The following is a 21553-nucleotide window of genomic DNA, read 5'->3' as shown; positions in this document are numbered from 1 at the left end:
GGAGTGGGTAGCCATGCCCTTCTCAAGAGTATCTTCCCAACCCAGGAGTTGAACCCTGGCCTCCCACATTGCAGGCAGATTCTTTACCATCTGACCCACCAGGGAAGCCCCATAACTAGTAGTTAGTTCAGTTTCCCAGTCGTGTCTGACTCTTTGCGACCCTATGGACTGTGGCATGCCATGCACCCCTGTCCATCACCAGCTCCCGGAGTTTACTCAAACTCATGTCTATTGAGTTGGTGATGCCATCCAAGCATCTCATCCTCTGTCGTCCCCTTTTCCTCCTGCCTTCAATCTTTCCCAGAATCAGGGTCTTTTCCAATGAGTCAGTTCTTTGCATCAGGTGGCCAAAGTATTGGAGTTTCAGTTTCAACATCAGTCCTTCCAATGAACACCCAGGACTGATATCCTTTAGGATGGACTGGTTGGATCTCCTTGCAGCCCAAGGAACTCTCGAGAGTCTTCCCCAACACCACAGTTTGAAAGCATCAATTCTTTAGCTCTCAGCTTTCTTTATAGTCCAACTCTCACATCCATACATGACTATTGGAAAAACAATAGCCTTGACTAGATGGACCTTTGTTGGCAAATTAATGTCTCTGCCTTTCAATATGCATTCTAGGTTAGTCATAACTTTTCTTCCAAGAAGTAAGCGTCTTTTAATCTTATGGCTCCAGTCACCATCTGCAGTAATGTTAGAGCCCCCCAAATAAAGTCAGTCACTGTTTCCCCTATTTCCCCATCTATTTGCCATGAATAACTAAGAGAGGAAACCATAATTTTAGAGCTGATTGATACCATTTAGTCTGTGACCCAATCCAGAATTTTTAAATCATTCATTTGCTCCAAATAATTATTAGTAATTCTTTAAGGTTTTCTTAAATTATTATAATAGATTTTTCTGATATTGAATGTAGATGCATTTCTTTAAAAGTATTTTAAATTAATATATGTACATTTTTAGACATAAGGCTATTGCCTACATAACAGACTATAGTACAGTGTAAACATAACTTTTATACACACTGGGAAAACAAGTTTGTATGGTTCACTGTGATATGTGCTTTATTCCAGTGGTCTGGAACCAAACTGGAAATATCTCTGACGCATGTCTGTACTATTGTAGTAATAATAATAAACAGTAACTATAATTAATCATAATGCTGAAAGAAACATAATTTTACATTGCTACCAAACTATTAAAAATGAACATATCAGTTACATTAAAATATATATTATTGGGCAATCATATGCATATACCTCTTTACCTTAAATGTTTTATATATACATTATATATATCCATATATAAAACATACACACACACACACCTACACATACAAACAGGTGAACAAACACAGATACACATGCATATATAACAAATAATTTGTATGACCAGTAAATCATGATCAATAGCAGTTACTTCAGATAGGACTCTGGAAAGTATCAAGGAAAAGCTATTTTTTTAAACTAAATGCATAGCCAAGTGAGTATAGATTTACTAACAGGGACTGATCAAGTCTGAATAGTATCATTATTTCTGTATATATGATAAAAAAATTGTTTTAATCTTCAAATATTTCAAATGTGTATATGAGGTAAAAAACGTTTGTCCTAAAATAACCAGCTAATTATCATTACAAACCTACCATAGGTATGTTGCTGCTGCTAAGTCGCTTCAGTCGTGTCTGACTCTGTGTGACCCCATAGACAGCAGCCCACCAAGCTCCCCCGTCCCTGGGATTCTCCAGGCAAGAACACTGGAGTGGGTTGCCATTTCCTTCTCCAATGTATGAAAGTGAAAAGCGAAAGTGAAGTAGCTCAGTCGTGTCCGACTCTTAACGACCCCATGGACTGTAGCCTACCAGGCTCCTTCGTCCATGGGATTTTCTAGGCAAGAGTACTGCAGTGGGGTGCCATTGCCTTCTCCGTACCATAGGTATGCTGCTGCTGCTGCTGCTAAGTCGCTTCAGTCGTGTCCGACTCTGTGCAACCCCAGAGATGACAGCCCACCAGGCTCCCCTGTTCCTGGGATTCTCCAGGCAAGAACACTGGAGTGGGTTGCCATTTCCTTCTCCAATGCAGGAAAGTGAAAAGTGAAAGTGAAGTCGCTCAGTCTCGTCAGACTCCTAGGACCCCATGGACTGCAGCCTACCAGGCTCCTCCGTCCATGGGATTTTCCAGGCAAGAGTACTGGAGTGGGTTACCATTGGTATAAAGATCATTAATTTTTAACCATAAACTCCTAAAGAGACCTCCTTGTGATTAATGAATTTGAAAGCCTGAAATGAACATCTTCTAGAGTTAGCATACCCTGGAGTCAATTTCTATTGCTGCTGCTTAATCTTTCCTATTTCCTTGTCTGTAATCTGTTTCTTTAACTAGGTCATAACTGCTTATCAATCATTATGAAAGTTTTATTATCCTTTAAGTACTCATGACCATCATTATTTTAATCTCATATACAGAATGACAGGAACACAGTTTGTCATATTCAGTATTAATATAAACATGGAAAGTGCTATCGAGAGGAGGAAACCACTATCATGATTGATTTTAAGACAAACACAATAATTCTTTTGAATTTTAAATGAAGCAAAAAGCCTACATTCAAAGAGTAAATTTTAAATCAGGTTTGAGAAATTCGATTCTTCAGAAACAAAATGAGAACACTATAGTTCTTTCCCATGGTCTTCCACTTTTGATATTACTAAATATCAAATAATTAAATAATTGTTGAAAATCACTGACTGGATCTCCATCCCCTTATCTCAAAGTAGGGATACTAGTAACTGCTTTCTTCCTAGGGAGAGTTAAGACAAAAAGTTCAAATTTCTAGAAAGAGTTACTTTATAATTTTAATGTTCCCATTATTTTTCAATTTAACAATCATTGCAGATGGTGGTGGTTTAATTCCTAAGTCGTGTCCGACTCTTTGGTGACCCCATGAGCTGTAGCCCTCCAGGCTCCTCTGTCCATGGGATTCTTCAAGCAAGAATACTGGAGTGGGTTACCATTTCCTTCTCCAGGGGAGCTTCCCCATCCAGGGATAGAACCTGGGTCTCCTGCACTGCAAGCAGATTCCTTACTGACTGAAAAATGAAAAAAATAACTGAGTATAATTTGAATACAGAGAATTTATTTGAAAAGTGGGAGTCTTTGACTAGACACTTTGTGGAAGTGAAATGGACCAGTAGAGCTATTAGAAGAACTATAAAACCACAATTTTCTTAAAAGGAAAGAACAACCCCCACACACTTGTGTTCTATAAACATGTCAAGCATGCATATCTGAATTTTTCTTCCACTCCTCTGATATTTTCATTAAAAAATTAAACTTGAAATTTTTGAAAGACTTAACCACTTTTCTAAACCTGAAAGAGTAGTTTTAATCATTCTCTCATCTGTATTTGCAAAGTCATTGTATTTGTGAAGTGCTACAAGCATCGTGGCTGCAAAGAACAGTAAAGCTCTCAAGGGGAAATAAAAAATGAGAGAAGAGTTTGAGTCTTTTTTCCAGTCGTCGTGCCGGTTATATGGTGGGGTACAGAGTCTCTGAACCTCTGGGCTTTACACAATTTCTTGTTAAAGTGTGACAAAAAAACACTAAGTTTATCATCATTAAAGATTATTAAATAAAAAACAATGCTCTTTCAAAAATTCAAGTTCATAGTCACCCGGCCTTTTCACTGAAAACAGTCGTTTCATCACTTTTGCTTCTGGAAGAAATGCTTGGCACACAGTGAAGAGAGATGAAAACATGAGACAGCAGAAAGTCTTAGCACAGTGCAGTCTAAAAGGCTCACAAGCACCCTTTATGTAATAAATAATGGAGTGGCTGGAAGACTGCCTCTGAAAGCAGAAGGTTCTGGCCCAAAGTGAAGAGCAGCCAATGCATCTGAGAAGTGAAGTAGTGGGAAGCAAGCCCAGGAGATGTTCAAGGCAAGTTTCTTAGGTAAAGCTTCACGTGGAAGTATGGAATAAATAAATCTCATTTAAACAAAGTATGCCAAATAAAAATTGGTACTGTATTTCTTAATTAATGTGGAAATAGGAGGAGGGATCAGGAGTTACCACTTGGCTACAGGCAGCTCTAAAATTCTATTGCTCATATGTGAAGTCTGAAGAGAAGTGTCGAGAACAAAGAACAGTCACCTTCCCTTCCAGCCTGGTTGAATTTTTCTGTCCCAAGTGGTTTTCAGACGATCCATCTTGGATAGCGTCAAGAAAAGTTTCACATGCCCTGAGTATTTTGTGATTTAAAAATATTGTTTATCAAGAGCAGAAAGGAGTTCTTTCTAACCCTGCAAAAAATAAATGCAGAAGATATTTTGGATTGAAACTCTTGGATCCTCTGTAGCTTAGAGATAATTTTTTTTTTTTTTTTTTAGGCGTAAAACAGCAAGAATTTATTCTCTCTTTGCTCGTGGTCCTAGTGGCCAGAAGTCCAGGAAAAAAGTGTCATGGGGGGATGTCCCCCTGAGGTTCTATGAGGGGTCCTTCCTGCCTCTTCGGGCTCTGATGGTGGCTGACGCTGCTTGGCTGGGGCCGCATGCCCCTGCCGTCTCCTGGTGGGGATCCATCTTCACATGACCTCCTTTCGTGTCTGTATCTCTTCTTATAAGGCACCTCATGTGAGATTTAAGGCCCACCCTACTCCAGTATGACCTCATCTTAACTACTAACACCTGCAAAGGCCTTATTTCCAAATAAGGTGGCCTTCTTTTTCGTTTGTTTTTGTTTTGTTTTCAACTGGCGTATAGTTGCTTTACAATGTTGTGTTCATTTCTGCTGTACAACAAAGTGAGTCAGCCATACGTGTACATATATCCCCTCCCTGAGGAACCATTTTTAAGTACTTCGCACAACAATTTTTATTCAGATAAATGTTTGACTAAGAGGGGTTCCCTGATAGCTCAGTTGGTAAAGAATCTGGCTGCAATGCAGGAGACCCCAGTTCAATTCCTGGGTCAGGAAGATCCGCTGGAGAAGGGATAGGCTACCCGCTCCAGTATTCTTGGGCTTCCCTGTGGCTCAGCTAGTAAGGAATCTGCCTGCAATGCGGGAGACCTGGGTTTGATCCCTGGGTTGGGAAGATCCCTTGGAGAAAGGAAAGGCTACTCACTCCAGTATTCTGTCCTGGAGAATTCCATGGACTGTAAAGTCCATGGGGTTGCAAAGAGTAGGACACGACTGAGCGACTTTCACTTTCACTTGGAAGGATGAATGATTAGCAAATCAGATAGTGTTTCTTGGTTAGAAAAAGGGGGGGGGCATCTCAGTAAAGAAAGGATATATCTTACTCTGCAAATTCTGCAGCCCCTTGAAAGGGGAGTATTTGCTTTATAAATTTTAAATCACAAAATAATCAAATTAATTAATAGTCGCCTACCTAGTACCCCCAAATTTTGTTTGCATTAGAATTATAATGCTGAAACTAATTTTCCCCACCCCAGTAAAAGATCAGGGATAAAATTCTTCAAACAGATTAATGTAAAAAGCAGGCACAAAATGACTTTTTACATTAGGAAACAGCTTTGGAAATATTAATACTTCTCTTCTCCCCCCAACCCTCTTGAAAAGCCATCATCTTTGTCAACTTAGGGATAGAGCCTTAGGGAATAATGTTAAAATACTGGCATATTACATCACTGTACTCACTGTTTAAGAAGGGTGAAATCTTTCACTAGGAATCCTTGAGTGAGAATGCATGATTACGTCCTAAAGCTTGACTGACTGAACCTGTGCTGCCAGCCTGCACTACGGCCCCTGGGAGTTCCTGGTAGTCATAGCCCTACATAGTCCTCTCCCACATTAAGCAGGTCTGACCTCTGTAACATCATTTCATTTGCAGAAATGACCATGTATTACTTCCAAGCCTACATCATGAAAGACATCTGGCTTCCACCAAAATGCAGTTCTTGGGTGCAATCTCAAAAATGACAGAATGATCTCTGTTCATTTCCAAGACAAACCATTCAATATCACAGTAATCCAAGTCTATGCCCTGACCACTAATGCTGAAGAAGCTGAATGGTTCTATGAAGACCTACAAGACCTTCTAGAACTAACACACCCAAAAGATATCCTTTTCATTATAGGGAACTGGAATTCAAAAGTAGGAAGTCAAGAGATACCTGGAGTAACAGGCCACTTTGGCCTTGGGGTACAGAACGAAGCAGGGCAAAGGATAAGAGAGCTTTCCCAAGAGAACACACTGGTCATAACAAACACCCTCTTCCAACAACACAAGAGAAGACTCTACACATGGACATCACCAGATGTCAATACTGAAATCAGATTGATTATATTATTTGCAGCCAAAGATGGAGAAGCTCTATACAGTCAGCAAAAACAAGACTGGGGGCTGACTGTGGCTCAGATCATGAACTCCTTGTTGGAAAAGGAGAAAGAAGTAGGGAAAACCATTAGACCATCCAAGTATGACCTAAATCAAATCCCTTACAATTTTACAGTGGAAGTGACAAATAGATTCAAGGGACTAGATCTGATAGAATGCCTGAAGAACTTGGGACGGAGGTTCACGACATTGTACAGAGGCAGTGATCAAGACCATCCCCAAGAAAAAGAAATGCAAAAAGGCAAAATGGTTGTCTGAGGAGGCCTTAGAAACAGCTGAGAAAAGAAGAGAAGCTAAAGGTAAAGGAGAAAAGGTAAGATATACCCATCTGAATTCAGTTCCAAACAATAGCAAGGAGACATAAGGAAGCCTTCCTCATTGATCAGTGCAAAGAAATAGAGGAAAACAATAGAATGGGAAAGACCAGAGATCTCTTCAAGAAAAATGAGAGATACCAAGGGAACATTTTATGCAAAGATGAGCACAATAAAGGACAGAAATGGTATGGACCTAACAGAAGCAGAAGATATTAAGAAGAAGTGGTAAGAATACACAGAAGAATTATACAAAAAAGGTCTTCCTGACCCAGATAACCACAATGGTGTGATCACTCACTTGGAGCCAGATATCCTGGAATGTGAAGTCAAGTGGGCCTTAGGAAGCATCACTATGAACAAAGCTAGTGGAGGTGATGGAATTCCAGTTGACCTGTTTCAAAGCTTAAAAGATGATGCTGCTAAAGTGTTGCACTCGACATGCCAGCAAATTTTGAAAACTCAGCAGTGGCCACAGAACTGAAAAAGGTCAGTTTTCATTCCAGTCCCAAAGAAGGGCAATGCCAAAGAATGTTCAAGCTACCGCACAATTGCACTCATCTCACACGCTAGCAAAGTAATGCTAAAAATTCTCCAAGCCAGGTTTCAACAGTATGTGAGCTGTGAACTTCCAGATGTTCAAGCTGGATTTAGAAAAGGCAGAGGAACCAGAGATCAAATTGCCAACATCCGTTGGATTATCGAAAAAGCAACAGAGTTCCAGAAAAACATCTATTTCTGCTTTACTGACTATGCCAAAACCTTTGATATGTGGATCCCAACAAACTGTGGAAAATTCTGAAAGAGATGGACATGCCAGACTACCTTACCTGCCTCCTGAGAAATCTGTATGCAGGTCAAGAAGCAACAGATAAAACTGAACATGGAATAACAGACTGGTTCCAAATAGGGAAAGGAGTACGTCAAGGCTGTGTATTGTCACCCTGCTATTTAACTTACATGCAGAATATATCCTGTGAAATGCCAGGCTGGATGATGCACAAGCTGGAATCAAGATTGCTGGAGAAATATCAATTACCTCAGATATGTAGATGACACCACCCTTATGGCAGAAAGTGAAGAAGAACTAAAGAACCTCTTGATGAAAGTGAAAGAGCAAAGTGGAAAATGTTGGCTTAAAACTCAACATTGAGAAAACTAAGATCATGGCATCTGGTCCCATCACTTCATGGCAAATACATGGGGAAACAGTGGAAACAGTGACACTTTATTTTTTGGGCTCCAAAATCACTGCAGATGGTGACTGCAGTCATGGAATTAAAAGATGCTTGCTCCTTGGAAGAAAAGCTATAATGAACCTAGACAGCATATTAAAAAAACAGACATTACTTTGCCAACAAAAATCCATCTAGTCAAAGCTATGGTTTTTCCAGTAGTCATGTATGGATATGAGAGTTGGACTATAAAGAAAGCTGAGCGCCGAAGAATTGATGCTTTTGAACTGTGGTGTTGGAGAAGACTCTTGAGAGTCCCTTGGATTGCAAGGAGATCCAACCAGTCCATCCTAAAGGAAATCAGTCCTGAATATTCATTGGAAGGACTGATGCTGAAGCTGAAGCTCCAATACTTTGGCCACCTGATGTGAAGAATTGACTCCTTAGAAAAGACCCTGACGCTGGGAAAGATTGAAGGCAGGAGGAGAAGGGGATGACAGAGGATGAGATGGTTGGATGGCATCACTGATTTGATGGACATGAGTTTGAGCAAGCTCTGAGCGTTGGTGATGGACAGGGAAGCCTGGCGTGCTGCAGTCCATGGGGTCGCAAAGAGTCGGACACACATGACGGACTGAACTAAACTGAATAACAAAACAAATGAACCGCCCATTTTAAACCATTTACATAGTCGAAAGGCTCTGCAGTTACTACTACTTAAGGAGGACTTACCTTAAGAAATTTGGCATTTAGGTACTTGTTTCTCAAAGTGTACCAAGACTAGCATTATCTGGGGCTTCCTAGGTAGCTCAGTGGTAAAGAATCTGCCTGTCAATGCAGGAGATGCAGGTTCGATCCCTGGGTCAGGAAGATACCCTGGAGTAGAAAATGGCAACCTACTCCAGTATTCTTGCCTGAAGAATTCCATGGACAGAAGAGCCTTGCGAGCTGCAGTCCATGGGGTTGCAAAGAGTCTGACAGAAGTGGGTAACTGAGCACGCAGGAGCACACATTCATGGAAACTTATCAGAAATACAGAATCTCAACTTTCACCAAAGACCTACTGACTCAGAATCGACATTTTACGAGATTTCCCCCACTACGTGTAAGTACATCAAAGTTTGAGAATCAGCACTGATCTGTTGAATCTTAATGTTACATCCTATCGTTGGAAACTCTGGCTGTACCTTATATGTAGTTCTAAAAACTACTGTTTGGGAAGCCCAACTCCAGAAATTCTGATTTAATTGGCTTGGGTTGAGGTCTATTATGGCCATGGACCTAATTTCACATGCCCACATGTGTCCTGAGCCTGTCCTGGGGGAACTATGGGGCCCTGAGCAAGAAGGAAGCTTCTGGGGCACTGCATGCCAGTTCAACTTCACAGCTACTGAGAAACTCCATCATATTTTCTGCCTTTTCTTATTCATGCTCCTTCAGGACTTAATTCATTTCAAGAAAAGCATCCATGTTCTAATCTTACAGGGGGTTTGGATTTGCTATCTAGGGCCACTCAGAGAACTAGGTGCTGAATAATGTAAGGCCTCAGGGTAATTTACCCACCTGTCAGATTAGCACCAAATTTGTTAGTTTCATCTTTTCCTAATGGTGAAATGGAAGTAACTAATATTTCTCTCAAGCCTTTGGAAAATATGCTTTTACTGTTGACCAGGCACTACTAAGATTTCCAGTATGACTGCTGCCGCTAAGTCGCTTCAGTCGTGTCTGACTCTGTGCGACCCCATAGACAGCAGCCCACCAGGCTCCCCTCCCTGAGATTCTCCAGGCAAGAACACTGGAGTGGGTTGCCATTTCCTTCTCCAATGCATGAAAGTGAAAAGTAAAAGTGAAGTCGTTCAGTCGTGTCCGACTCTTAGCGACCCCACGGACTGCAGTCTACCAGGCTCCTCCGTCCATGGGATTTTCCAGGCAAGAGTACTGGAGTGGGCTGCCATTGCCTTCTCCTCCAGTATGACAGGTGCTTACAAATAGACATATTACTTAACAAGAAGCTCAAATTGATAATAAGTATCACTTAGATGCAGGTGGGTGGGTGGGGATTGTCTGTTTACTAATGCATCCCCAGTGACAGAGACAATGCCTGGAACGTTGCATGCTTTAATAAATGTTTGTTAATTAAATTCCTCAAGAAACAATAACGTCTGACCTTTCATTCATTCAGTTACCGAACGTACCGTGTTAGCGAACCTGCAACAGAAAGTGTTTTATCAAAGAATTTTTAAATGAAGCTCCAGATTTCCTTTGAAAAATAAATTGTGTGCCCCAATCCAATGCCATGTTTCAGGTGCCCTAGTTTGACCTCGGCTCCTCAGCTGGAGGATGGCTAAGGGATGTGATCCCTGCCCTTGAATCTCCTTCCTTTGTAGTTTTTTTGACCTGCGCGGTTCCGTTTCCCAGGCGGAGGAGCGCGCGCCGCGGCTGCGCCCATCAGCGCGCGGCGCGGGGTTGTGGCTGTCAGGCGGGCGGGGCCGCCTAGGACCCGGGAGGATCCGCTTCTCTGGCGCCGCAGAGCCTCGGCGCCCCCACGTGCGGCCCCCTCCTCCTCCTCCTGGCCCACCTCCCTCTCTCCGGGGTTTGGCATTCCTTGGGGAGCAGGAAGGCCCCTCCGGCCCTGCAGCGGGCTGGGCAGGCGGAGTGGTCGGGCCCGGGAGCGGATGCTCGTGGGTGGGCCGGGCCAGCCGGCTGCGGGGGAGGCGGGCTGCGCTGTTTCCCGCTAGGGCCGGACTCTGCGCGGGACGAGCCTCCGCGCGGTGCTCTCGGGCGGGGCCTGGAGGCGAGCGAGGCGGCGGCGGCGGCGCTGCATCCCGGGCCTCGGGCCGGGCCGACGCCCCCGCGGCGCCTCTCCCACGCTCGCCGCCCCTCCCTCCCTTCCCCCGGGCTCCCGGGAGCTGCGGGCGGAGGAGCTTTGTGTGCGCCCGCGGGCCGGGGGCGAGCCTCGGGCGGCCCAACTTGACGGCGGCCGGCGGACTCCGGGGCGGGAGTGGTGAGGCGTAACCGGGTGGAGGGGGGGCGTGGGGCTCCCGGGCGCGGGGAGGGACCGAGCGAAGCGCGCCGGACAATGAGCCGGGCAGCTCGGCGCTGCGGCCACTTTTAGGGGGCGCGGGCCTCCGCGGCTCCACCTGCGCGGAGAGGGCGGGATGTCCGGGCCAGGTGTCTCGGCGCGCTAAGGCTCTCTCGCAGCCCGACGTTCCCGAGCCGGTTCTCGCCTTGACCCCGGGCTACCTGCAGCCTCCGGCTGGGACGCGCTTGGCCGGGCGCCCCCCGGAGCAGCCGCGATGGCCAGCACCAGGAGTATCGAGCTGGAACACTTTGAGGAACGGGACAAAAGGCCGCGGCCGGGGTCGCGGAGAGGGGCGCCCAGCTCCTCCGGGGGCAGCAGCAGCTCGGGCCCCAAAGGGAACGGGCTCATCCCCAGCCCGGCGCACAGCGCCCACTGCAGCTTCTACCGCACGCGGACGCTGCAGGCCCTGAGCTCGGAGAAGAAGGCCAAGAAGGCGCGCTTCTACCGGAATGGGGACCGCTACTTCAAGGGCCTGGTGTTTGCCATCTCCAGCGACCGCTTCCGGTCCTTCGACGCGCTGCTCATGGAGCTCACCCGCTCCCTGTCGGACAACGTGAACCTGCCCCAGGGCGTCCGCACCATCTACACCATCGACGGCAGCCGGAAGGTCACCAGCCTGGACGAGCTGCTGGAAGGTAGGCGGGGAGGGCCCGGAGCGGCAGGTGCGGCCCCGCGGGCGACAGGTGCACCCGCCGGGCAGCCTGCGGCTGGGCGGAGGCGGCGGTGATTCTAGGCGGCCGCGGGGATTGTGTGGTTCTCTCTGCTGTTCCACAGGCTCTGTGTGTGGGACGTGCTTTCACAGACACTCGGGCCTTCCTAAGAGATAAGTGTTAAAAAAAAAAGTGAGAAATTCTGACGGGGCTTTGTGACATCTGTCAAGATGGGTGAACTTAGGTTTGATATTTGCTCTTTTGAAGTGTTCCATCATTGTGCAAGTGGCTCTCCCGTGAGGATCTGGGTAACCCTCTAGCTCGTAAGCTGTCTGTCCATCCCTCTGTGTGGAGCTCAGTACTGGCATCTGTGGTGTTTCAGCTTTCAGGACCCTGTTGTAGTGGGTCTGCTCAGAAGCTGTGTTTGTGAGACACTCTAGGTTGCCTTTCCTGATGTGCTTTGCAGCAGAAGTTCCCTGAGGTCAGGAGAGGTGAGAACTATGGTTCTCAACCTTGGTTGCATCTTGGATCACTGGGAACTTGAAGAAGTAAGGGTGCCTGGGCCCCCTTCCCAGGTATTTGGATGTAAATTGGTTTGGGGTGTGGTCTGACCATCTGGAGTTTTAAAAGCTTCTTAGTTGATCTGAATGTGCTACTGAGGTTAAGAAGGGCTGTGATAAGGGTTTTCCACGATTGATTGGTAATGAGGTGCTTCAGGGTTAATCTCTCCTAGTTAGGGAGATAGAGGCCACAGAGTCAGCAATTGAGGCCTGTTATAGATTAGGCCTAGAATGTCAACCATGCTGGACTTAAGACTGCTTGGCCTTATGTTGGGGCATCCTTGAATTCCTGCAGTATTTAGGCTTCTTTCCCTTCACGGAGAGAAATCATTACTAGTAGTTAAGAACCTATATCCAGAATGAAACAGGACCCATAAAGTTCAGAACCCAAGTATGTGCTGACTGTGTTTATATACAGCCTGCTCTCATGCATCGTTTTATAATTTATTTTTTTTTAGATTTTTGGCTGTGCTCTGCGGCATGTGGGATCTTAGTTCCCAGACCAGGAATCGAACCCACACCCCCTGCAAGAAGTGAAAAATCTTAAACAGACCTCCAAGGAAAGCCCCTCACGCATCTTAATGCAAATGGCACATACTGCTCTGGTAGTCATCCCTATATTGGCTTGGAAGGAGAAGGAAACTGAACTTGAAGCCAGCTATTTTTCTTATAGTAACTTATCATGTTGTTATGCTCTGAAGGCATTATGTCCTTTTTATGCATGGGGAAACTTAAGCAACACGCCTTGTTATACAGGACATGCGGTATATGTCCGTTCACCTGCAATTCACTTTTTAAAATTTTTATTGGAGGATAATTGCTTTACAATATTGTGGTGGTTTCTGCCATACATCAACATCAGTCAACCACAAGTATACATGTGTCCCCTCCCTTTTGAACCTCCCTCCTATCTTCCACCCCATCCCACCCCTCTAGGTTGTCAGAGAGCACTGGGTTGAGTTTAATAAACAGATGTAGCCACACTGTGGAGTCCTTAAAGTGGTCGGGTTTCTGTTTACTCACTATTACGGAAAGTTTTCCCTGCCCTAGGCTAGATGAGGACTCAGCCAAAACTACGTTGTCTTTTCTCTGTGTGTGTGTATGTGTGTGTGTGACTTCACAAATTCTCCTGCACATTTGAGTGTTTTGGTTTTAAAGGCTACCTGAGGTGATGACAACCAGCAGAGTATTAGAATGAAGATACATGGTTAAAAGGGTTTTATTGCTTTATCCTGTTGCAAACTTAAAAGTAACATTTGCCTAGATACTTCAAAACTGAGTAACAAATTTTCTGATTGACCCAAGGCTCGGCTAGTGGCCCCATGGAAGGATGGAGGCAATGCCTTTTGCGTAAATGTTCATTCTCACACGCCCTTGGGAAACTGCCCAGTGTGGTCTGAGAAGCGACAGTAGTCTTAGTGTCCTTCTCTGAAATAGTCTTAACAGTGTTAGCTGTATGAAATGAATGTAACCCTAAGGTGAGTGTCACCCAGGCGGGATGGTCAGCGTTTCCATTGTGCATGTTAATTGAGAACACAGATCGTGTACAGTTTATCTTTGCTCTGGTGGGACACGGTCCCCTGAGTCTCGTTCTCAAACTATAAACTGAAGGTTGATAAATATCCCTCTAATCGTTCATTCACTGATTTCTGTAGGAGAAGGAACCCTAAGTATACGGAGTCCAAATTACACCACAATATGAAAAGTGATAGAACACAGATATTTGCAACAGAACTGTTTCCCTAGTTTAGCCAATTGCCCACTGTTTCAAATGTAATAAAATTATATATATTTAAGTGTAGTAAAATCACTGCAAATGAAAATTTAAGCACTTCTTTCGTCATAGTGGCATTCTCTTTGACAATAGATCTTTGAGTCTTGGATTTCCCACAAAGTGAGTGGACTACACTGTTTCAAGGCAGTTTTTAAGAAAGACCCATCGATGCTTAATACCAGCCATTCAGTAAATAGTTTCAACATTTAGTTAAAATTGTGTACTCAAATGTTCAGCTTTATCATGCAGCAGGACTAATGAGCTGTCTGTGAAGTTACTTGCATCAGTATCACCCATGTCGTCAAAATTGACTATTTCATCTTAGTTCATCATTTTTAATAAAGATTTTCTGATAGTATGTTTTTACACCATTATGTTTAGCTATTCTCTCCTCTGCCTCTTCTATGAAATTTGTAGTTTAGGAGATACTGTTTTTCCTAAAATGTTTTTTTCTAAAATATTTGCTGTGAAGAATAGAAAATGATGACTCAAGATAGCTGGGCATGAATGCTTATTCAGAGCCTCAAGCTCACTGAACTCATGACAAAAGAAATTTGCATGGCCCAGATTTTTTCTTCTGCCCTTGAGAGCCTCTGGAGACTAAAACCTGTTCAGGTGTAGGCTGGTCCTCCTGCACTGCACTGACCAGCAGGCACCTTGAAAGTGAAAGTCACTCAGTCGTGTCCGACTCTTTGCGACCCCATGGACTATACAGTCCAGGGAATTGTCTAGGCCAGAATACTGGAATGGGTAGCCTTTTCCTTCTCCAAGGGATCTTCCCAACCCAGGGATCAAACCCAGGTCTCCTGCATTGTGGGCAGATTCTTTACCAGCTGAGCCACAAGGGAAGCCCAAGAATACTGGAGTGGGTAGCCTATCCCTTCTCCAGCAGATCTTCCCAACCCAGGAATTGAACTAGGGTCTCCTGCATTGCAGGCAGATTCTTTACCAACTAAACTATCAGGGAAGCCCAGCCTAATGGTTTAACTCCCCTTGCTGGATTAATTTCAACGAGTTGGTGCTGTGCATCCCTATAATCCTATTTAGTCCATGTAACTGGATAGAGACCTTCTCTCAAAGGACTGAGTCATAGCAGTCAGTATTGGGAAACACAGGTTGAACCGTCTGAAGCCATGAGCCAGCCAACCGTGTCACAGCTCTGATAAATAACTGAGGATGTCTGGCTTACACTTTCCTAGGTTCTCAGAACTCTTGGTCTCAGTGTTGTTTCTTGAGCGTTCTCTTTTTCAGAGCTTGAGATGTAATTGTTTTGATGTTCCAAAGACAAATGCCCAAGGACAGTGGAAAGAATGCATGACCAAGTTGATGTCCCTAGGTTCTGATGACTGTGGATTTGAAAAAAATTCACCTCCATTCACGGCCTCAGTGTCCTGTAGAATGAAAGGTTGGCAGATCCCCTAAGTTAGATCTCATCTGGTCTAAAATATATACCCTTCCCCTGCCTAAGTGGTTATTTATTGTGTGATGGTCTGGGGTGCCTTCCCTTACCGAGAAACTATCTTCCAAAGAATTGACAAGGGAGCAAATGCCTACACTACAAGGAGTGGGTATGTGGCTCCGATAAATGGTTTGCAAGGAGCCTAAATAGTTGCTGCCTATGTCTGCCTCTTTCATTACAAAGTAATGTGTCACTTTATATCATTTATACCTTTTCCCCCTCAGTCAACAATGAATAAGCCTCTTCCATTAAGCTGTCTTAAATTAGCTTGAATTAGCTTCAATTTGAGAAAAATTAAGTTCTAAAAGAAATCAAGCATTTGAAACTTCTGAGGTTTTCCTACTGTGCCTACTTTATTGAATCTCTGGTTATTTAGTCTCTTTGGTTATTCAATCTCCTTGAAGGTGTTGGATCAAAATATAGTGACAGTTACTTTTGAGTAAAAATGAGTCTCCTATAAGAACTTACATTATAGGTTTTATCTCCCTTGAGAGGTGGACTTTTATACTAATAATAGAACCTGAGCTCTTGGAACTTGGTACAGTGAAAGCAACATAAAACCACGAGATACAAGATATTTGTGTGTGTGCGTGCCTGCTCAGTCATGTCCCACTCTGTGACTCCATGAACTGTAGCCCTCCAGGGTCCTCTGACCGTGGGATTTCCCAGGCAAGAATACTGGAATGTTGCCAGAGGCTATCCCAACCCAGAGATCAAACCTGCATCTCTTGCATCTCCTGCATTGGCAGGCACATTCTTTACCACTGAGCTACCTGAGAATCCCCTGTAAGATATTTGCACATGGTGAAAAGCAGGGCACATTTATATACAGCTAGTCTGATGACTGGACATAATAGTTAACATTGGATCTTCACTCTGCAAAACCTTCGCTACCTGGGAGACTCCTATCTCCTTCCAGACCCTCTTCAAATATCATCTTTCTGTGAACTCTTCCCACATCTCAGGGTCATTGGTCTCAAAGTGGTGTTGATTGAGAGAATAGTTGTTTTTCAAGGTGTTGGGGGTACAGTTTTTTCCCTCACCGTGCTCATGTTCTAGAGAGGGCTTCACCGGTGGCTCAGTGATAAAGAATCCACCTGCCAGTTCGGGAGGCACGGGTTCCCTCCCTGGTCCAGGAAGATCCCACATGCTGCGCGGGACCAACTGAGCCCATGTGCCAAGAGAAGCCACTGCAATAAATAGCCCAGAAAATGACTTGGCCTCTAAGTCTCTGGATTGTCAAGAGAGAATTCAAACTATGAATTAAGTTTGAATAAGGTTGTTCCTGTATATTTGTGACAATGTGTGTTTTGGAAAATTGGATTGTATTTCCGATGAATCAGAGATGCCCTGCTGACTCATAATGGTGAAGACAATTGTACTCTTCTGCAGTACTTGCTTCTATAAATCTGATTTTTTTTCTTCATCTCATTTCCTCAAAACAGGGGAACTGAGGTCTGCTATAATGCAGCTGCATAGGAAGCTCTTTCCAGGGGCAAAGGGAAGAGAAATTTTCATTTGAAGCATAAAGAATTCTAGAATGGATTCTAAGATGAAAAGAAATACTTTGGAGAACATTTGTGAGATGAGGTTCTGACATAGTGATACGCTGGTAGTTAAGAGAAGATCACTATTTCATGAGGTTTTAAACTATGGAAATGGATGTTTCTATGGTCCTGTGATATAAAGTAAAGGGAACTAGAATCCTTGAGCAGTGATTGTCACACTGCTTTCTTCATCATAGAGAGGCCAGGGAGTTTCTGAGCATCCGTACTGCCTGGCTAGGTCTCTGCTTCTCATCCCTACCAGCCTCTGCTCCTAGCACTTCTGTTTTTTCTCTCTTCTGTTGATGAAGTAAACCATTACCCTAAGGATGAGGGATCCTTTTCTTAAGATAGCTACGATTTTTTAGATGTTTTACCTGCAGTCCTTGTGTGAGATGCAGGTATTGTGTGAGATAATCTGTGTTTTTATTTCACCCTTGTTATGCACATGGCATATGGCTGCATTGTCTTCCCCATTTTGCAGCTAGGGAGGTTGAAATCAGAGGACAGAGAAATTCTCCCCTCGCACCAGTCAGAAGAGGTGGGCTGGAACCTGGGTTCTTCCTCCTTGGCCTTTGAACATCTGAATTCTTTAACTGCTGTGCTCTACCACCTGTGAGATGGGGTCCCTTCTGACCCCTGAAGTTTACATAGGTTGCTGCTGCTACTGCTAGATCGCTTCAGTCGTGTCCGACTCTGTGCGACCCCATAGACGGCAGCCTTCCAGGCTCCTCCATCCATGGGATTTTCCAGGCAAGAGTACTGGAGTGGGGTGCCGTTGCCTTCTCCGTTACATAGGTTAGGCGTCAGCAGTCTAGAGCTGTATCACTGCTGCAGCCAGATCCGCTAGTCATTTGTATTTGGAAAAAAAAAAAAAAGTGCAGTAATTTATCAGTCACTATAGATGTAAAGACAGTTTTAGGATGTTTTGTGTATAGTTCCGAAAATGAACCCTATATTGACCTGTATACCTGCACAGTAAGGTCTGTGCATTCAAATTCTGCAGGGTGCCTTACTTGGCTTCAGCATCCTCATCTGCAAAATGAGGAAGGTTAAGATTGCTAAGAAGTCTTCCTGCTTAAAGTTCAGTGATCTTGAGAAATGTTTCCGGAAGTGGGAAAGAGAAATGATCTGTCTGCCTTCATATCTCTCTTTAAAAATTGGCCAGGTTTTGTGTTTGAATGTGGTTACCCAGGTTCAGATGGAGTTCTTAGAATCTCCAGTAACCTCTAGGAGGTTCTTCTCCACAGAATGTTCCTAGGAAAGAGGAAATTACAAACCCTTGGGGGATGGGACCATAGTCATCTTGTTCATTCCTTTGTTCTATCAATAAATACTTCTGGCACATGATTTTTTTTTATTTTACGTTTGTGCCATATAGAAGATAATTTTGATAGGTGGGAATAAGTGGGTATTGGTGTTTAGAAAATCTTTCTTAGTTAAGACAACCGGCTGAACAGTTGGCTAGATTTGCAGAGGTGGACTTAGTTCATGTCACTGGCAAATATTCCTTGTCTCTTGTCTCAGTTTTGAAAAAAGATTTTATTCAAGGAAAAAGGATGTGGTATATTTATATGTTAACAACTTATCAATTTCACTAGTGTCTGAGATGCCTGACTTGATTTTTCTCTCTGGAAATCTTTCATACTCAAATTCTTATACCTTTATTTTGAATGTGTGTGTTAAATCCCAGGACTATTCTAAGCCCCCTACTATTTTCAGCATCTGCTTTGAGTTAGTTCTCTGACATAACAAAGACTTAGTTTTGTTCATCTTTTCATATTCTTATTTTAAGCATTGTATTTAGAGGATTTATTTCATATATAGTTTAGATATGATGTGCATTGTACTATAGTTTTAAAATTCTATGTGTTGGGACTTCCCTGGTAGCTCAGATGGTAAAGAATCTGCCTGCAACGCAGGAGACCGGGGTTCAATCCCTGGGTCAGGAAGATCCCCTAGAGAAGGAAATGACAACCTACTCCAGTATTCTTGCTTGGAGAAGTCCATGGGCAGAGGAGCCTAGTGGGTTACAGTTCATGGGGTTGCAAAGAGTCGGACATGACCGAGCAACTAACTAATGCTTTTCATTCTTTTATTCATTAGAACATGCAGTAATTTCCATTCTAATTCAGGCTATTTCATCCTGTTTGCTATATCTCCTGCAGCCTAAACCATTAGACTGGGCATATTGTAATCTGTCAGAAGCTACTACCTTTGAGACTGAAGGAATGGGGAAATAATGATTTGTGAGATCAACTTTGGTACTTTTGATGATAACATTTACTAACATCTCAACAGAAATAATCTACAGTTGTGACCTACTATGTTTTTTGTTTATGCATTGGTTAAATCACAATCACTAGCAACCAAAATATATCACAATAGAAGCTTTAAAATTCTCATTGATTGTTTCTTCCTTCACTGTATATGTTTTACAAATTTCAGATTACTTTGTTAATTTTTTGTTGTTTAGTCACTGAGTTGCTCTTTACAGCATCGGACTTTGCTTCTATGACCAATCACATCCACTATTGCATAGAAACCTGGAATGTTAGGTCCATGAATCAAGGCAAATTGGAAGTGGTCAACAAGGAGATGGCAAGAGTGAACATCGACGTTCTGGAAATCAGTGAACTAAAATGGACTGGAATAGGAGAATTTCACTCAGATGACCATTATATCAACTACTGTGGGCAAGAATCCCTTAGAAGAAATGGAGAAGCCCTCATAGTCAACAAAAGGTCCGAAATGCAGTACTTGGATGCAATCTCAAAAACAACAGAATGATCTCTGTTCGTTTCCGAGGCAAACCATTCAATATCACTCTCAGTATCAGTGTATCAGTATCAATATCACTATCAATATCAACATCAGTAATCCAGGTCTGTGCCCCAACCAGTAACGCTGAAGAAGCTGAAGTTGAACAGTTCTGTGAAGACGTACAAGACCTTCTAGAACTAACACCCAAAAAAGATGTCCTTTTCGTTATAGGGGACTGGAATGCAAAAGTAGGAAGTCAAGAAACATCTGGAGTAACACGCAGATTTCACCTTAGCGTACAGAATGAAGCAAGGCAAAGGCTAATAGAGTTTTGCCAAGAGAACGCACTGGTCATAGCAAACACCCTCTTCCAACAACACAAGAGAAGATCTACACATGGACATCACTGGGTGGTCAACACCAAAACCAGATTGATAATATTCTTTGCAGCCAAAGATGGAGAAACTCGATACAGTCAGCAAAAACAAGACTGGGGGCTGACTGTGGCTCAGATCATGAACTCCTATTGCCTAATTCAGACGTAAATTGAAGAAAGTAAGGAAAACCACTAGACCATTCAGGTATGATCTAAATCGAATCCCTTACGATTATACAGTGGAAGTGAGAAATAGATTCAAGGGATTAGATCTGATAGAGTGCCTGAAGAACTATGGATGGAGGTTCATGACATTGTACAGGATACAGGGATCAAGACCATCCCCAGGAAAAAGAAATGCAAAAAAAGCAAAATGGCTGTCTGGGGAGGCCTTACAAATAGCTGTGATAAGAAGAGAAGTGAAAAGCAAAGGAGAAAAGGAAAGATATACCCATTTGAATGCAGAGTTCCAAAGAATAGCAAGGAGAGATAAGAAAGCCTTCCTCAGTGATCAGTGCAAAGAAATAGAGGAAAACAATAGAATGGGGAAGACTAGAGATCCCTTCAAGAAAATTAGAGATACCAAGGGAACATTTCATGCAAAGATGAGCACAATAAAGGACAGAAATTATATGGACCTAACAGGAGCAGAAGATATTAAGAAGAGGTGGCAAGAATACACAGAAGAACTGTACAAAAAAGATCTTCACAACTCAGATAGTCACGATGGTGTGATCACTTACCTAGAGTCAAATATCCTGGAATGCAAAGTCAAGTGGGCCTTAGGAAGCATCACTATGAACAAAGTGAGGAGGAGGTGGAATTCCAGTTGAGCTATTTCGAATCCTAAAAAATGATGCTGTGAAAGTGCTGCACCCAATATGCCAGCAAATTTGGAAAACTCAGCAGTGGCCACAGGACTGGAAAAGGTCAGTTTTCATTCCAGTCCCAAAGAAAGGCAATGCCAAATAATGCTCAAACTACCATACAATTGCACTCATCTCACACAGTAGTAAAGTAATGCTCAAAATTCTCCAAGCCAGGCTTCAACAGTACGTGAACTGTGAACTTCCAGATGATCAAGCTGGTTTTAGAAAAGGCAGAGGAACCAGAAATCATATTGCCAACATCCATTGGATTATCAAAAAAGCAAGAGAGTTCCAGAAAAATATCTACTTCTGCTTGCCTTTGACAATGTGGATCACCACAAACTATGGAAAATTCTGAAAGAGATGGGAATACCACACCACCTGGCCTGCTTCTTGAGAAATCTGTATGCGGGTCAGGAAGCAACAATTAGAACTGGACATGGAACAACAGACTGGTTCCAAATTGGGAAAGGAGTACGTCAAAGCTGTATATTGTCACCCTGCTTATTTAACTTCTATGCAGAGTACATCGTGAGAAACACTGGGCTGGATGAAGCACAAGCTGGAATCAAGGTTGCCGGGAGAAATATCAGTAACCTCAGATATGCAGATGATTATCACCCGAATGAC

At 43.4% G+C, this 21553-nt stretch overlaps 1 protein-coding gene across 9 annotated transcripts in view; it reads left to right on the top strand.

The window, feature by feature from the left end:
* The first annotated feature begins 10879 nt into the window (after window positions 1–10879).
* The window catches only part of DCLK2 (doublecortin like kinase 2), a 228084-nt gene continuing 217410 nt past the window's right edge, over window positions 10880–21553 (top strand). For 5 of the 9 annotated variants that reach the window (XR_011561285.1, XR_011561284.1, XR_011561283.1 and 2 more), the window contains exon 1: window positions 10883–11563. Coding sequence is in view for 6 of the 9 variants with exons in the window: in XM_070770127.1 (XP_070626228.1) it covers window positions 11143–11563 (421 nt within the window). In the remaining 3 variants the exon portion in view is untranslated. Of the gene's footprint in view, window positions 11564–21553 lie in introns of all 9 variants that reach the window. The other 4 variants (XM_070770125.1, XM_070770123.1, XM_070770124.1 and 1 more) reach the window with 3 other exon arrangements.

The sequence above is a fragment of the Bos indicus genome, chromosome 17, assembly GCF_029378745.1.
Source record: "Bos indicus isolate NIAB-ARS_2022 breed Sahiwal x Tharparkar chromosome 17, NIAB-ARS_B.indTharparkar_mat_pri_1.0, whole genome shotgun sequence".
Taxonomy (NCBI): Eukaryota; Metazoa; Chordata; class Mammalia; order Artiodactyla; family Bovidae; genus Bos; species Bos indicus.
The sequence above is the reverse complement of the archived record's forward strand: the minus strand, read 5'-3'. Positions and strand labels throughout refer to the sequence as shown.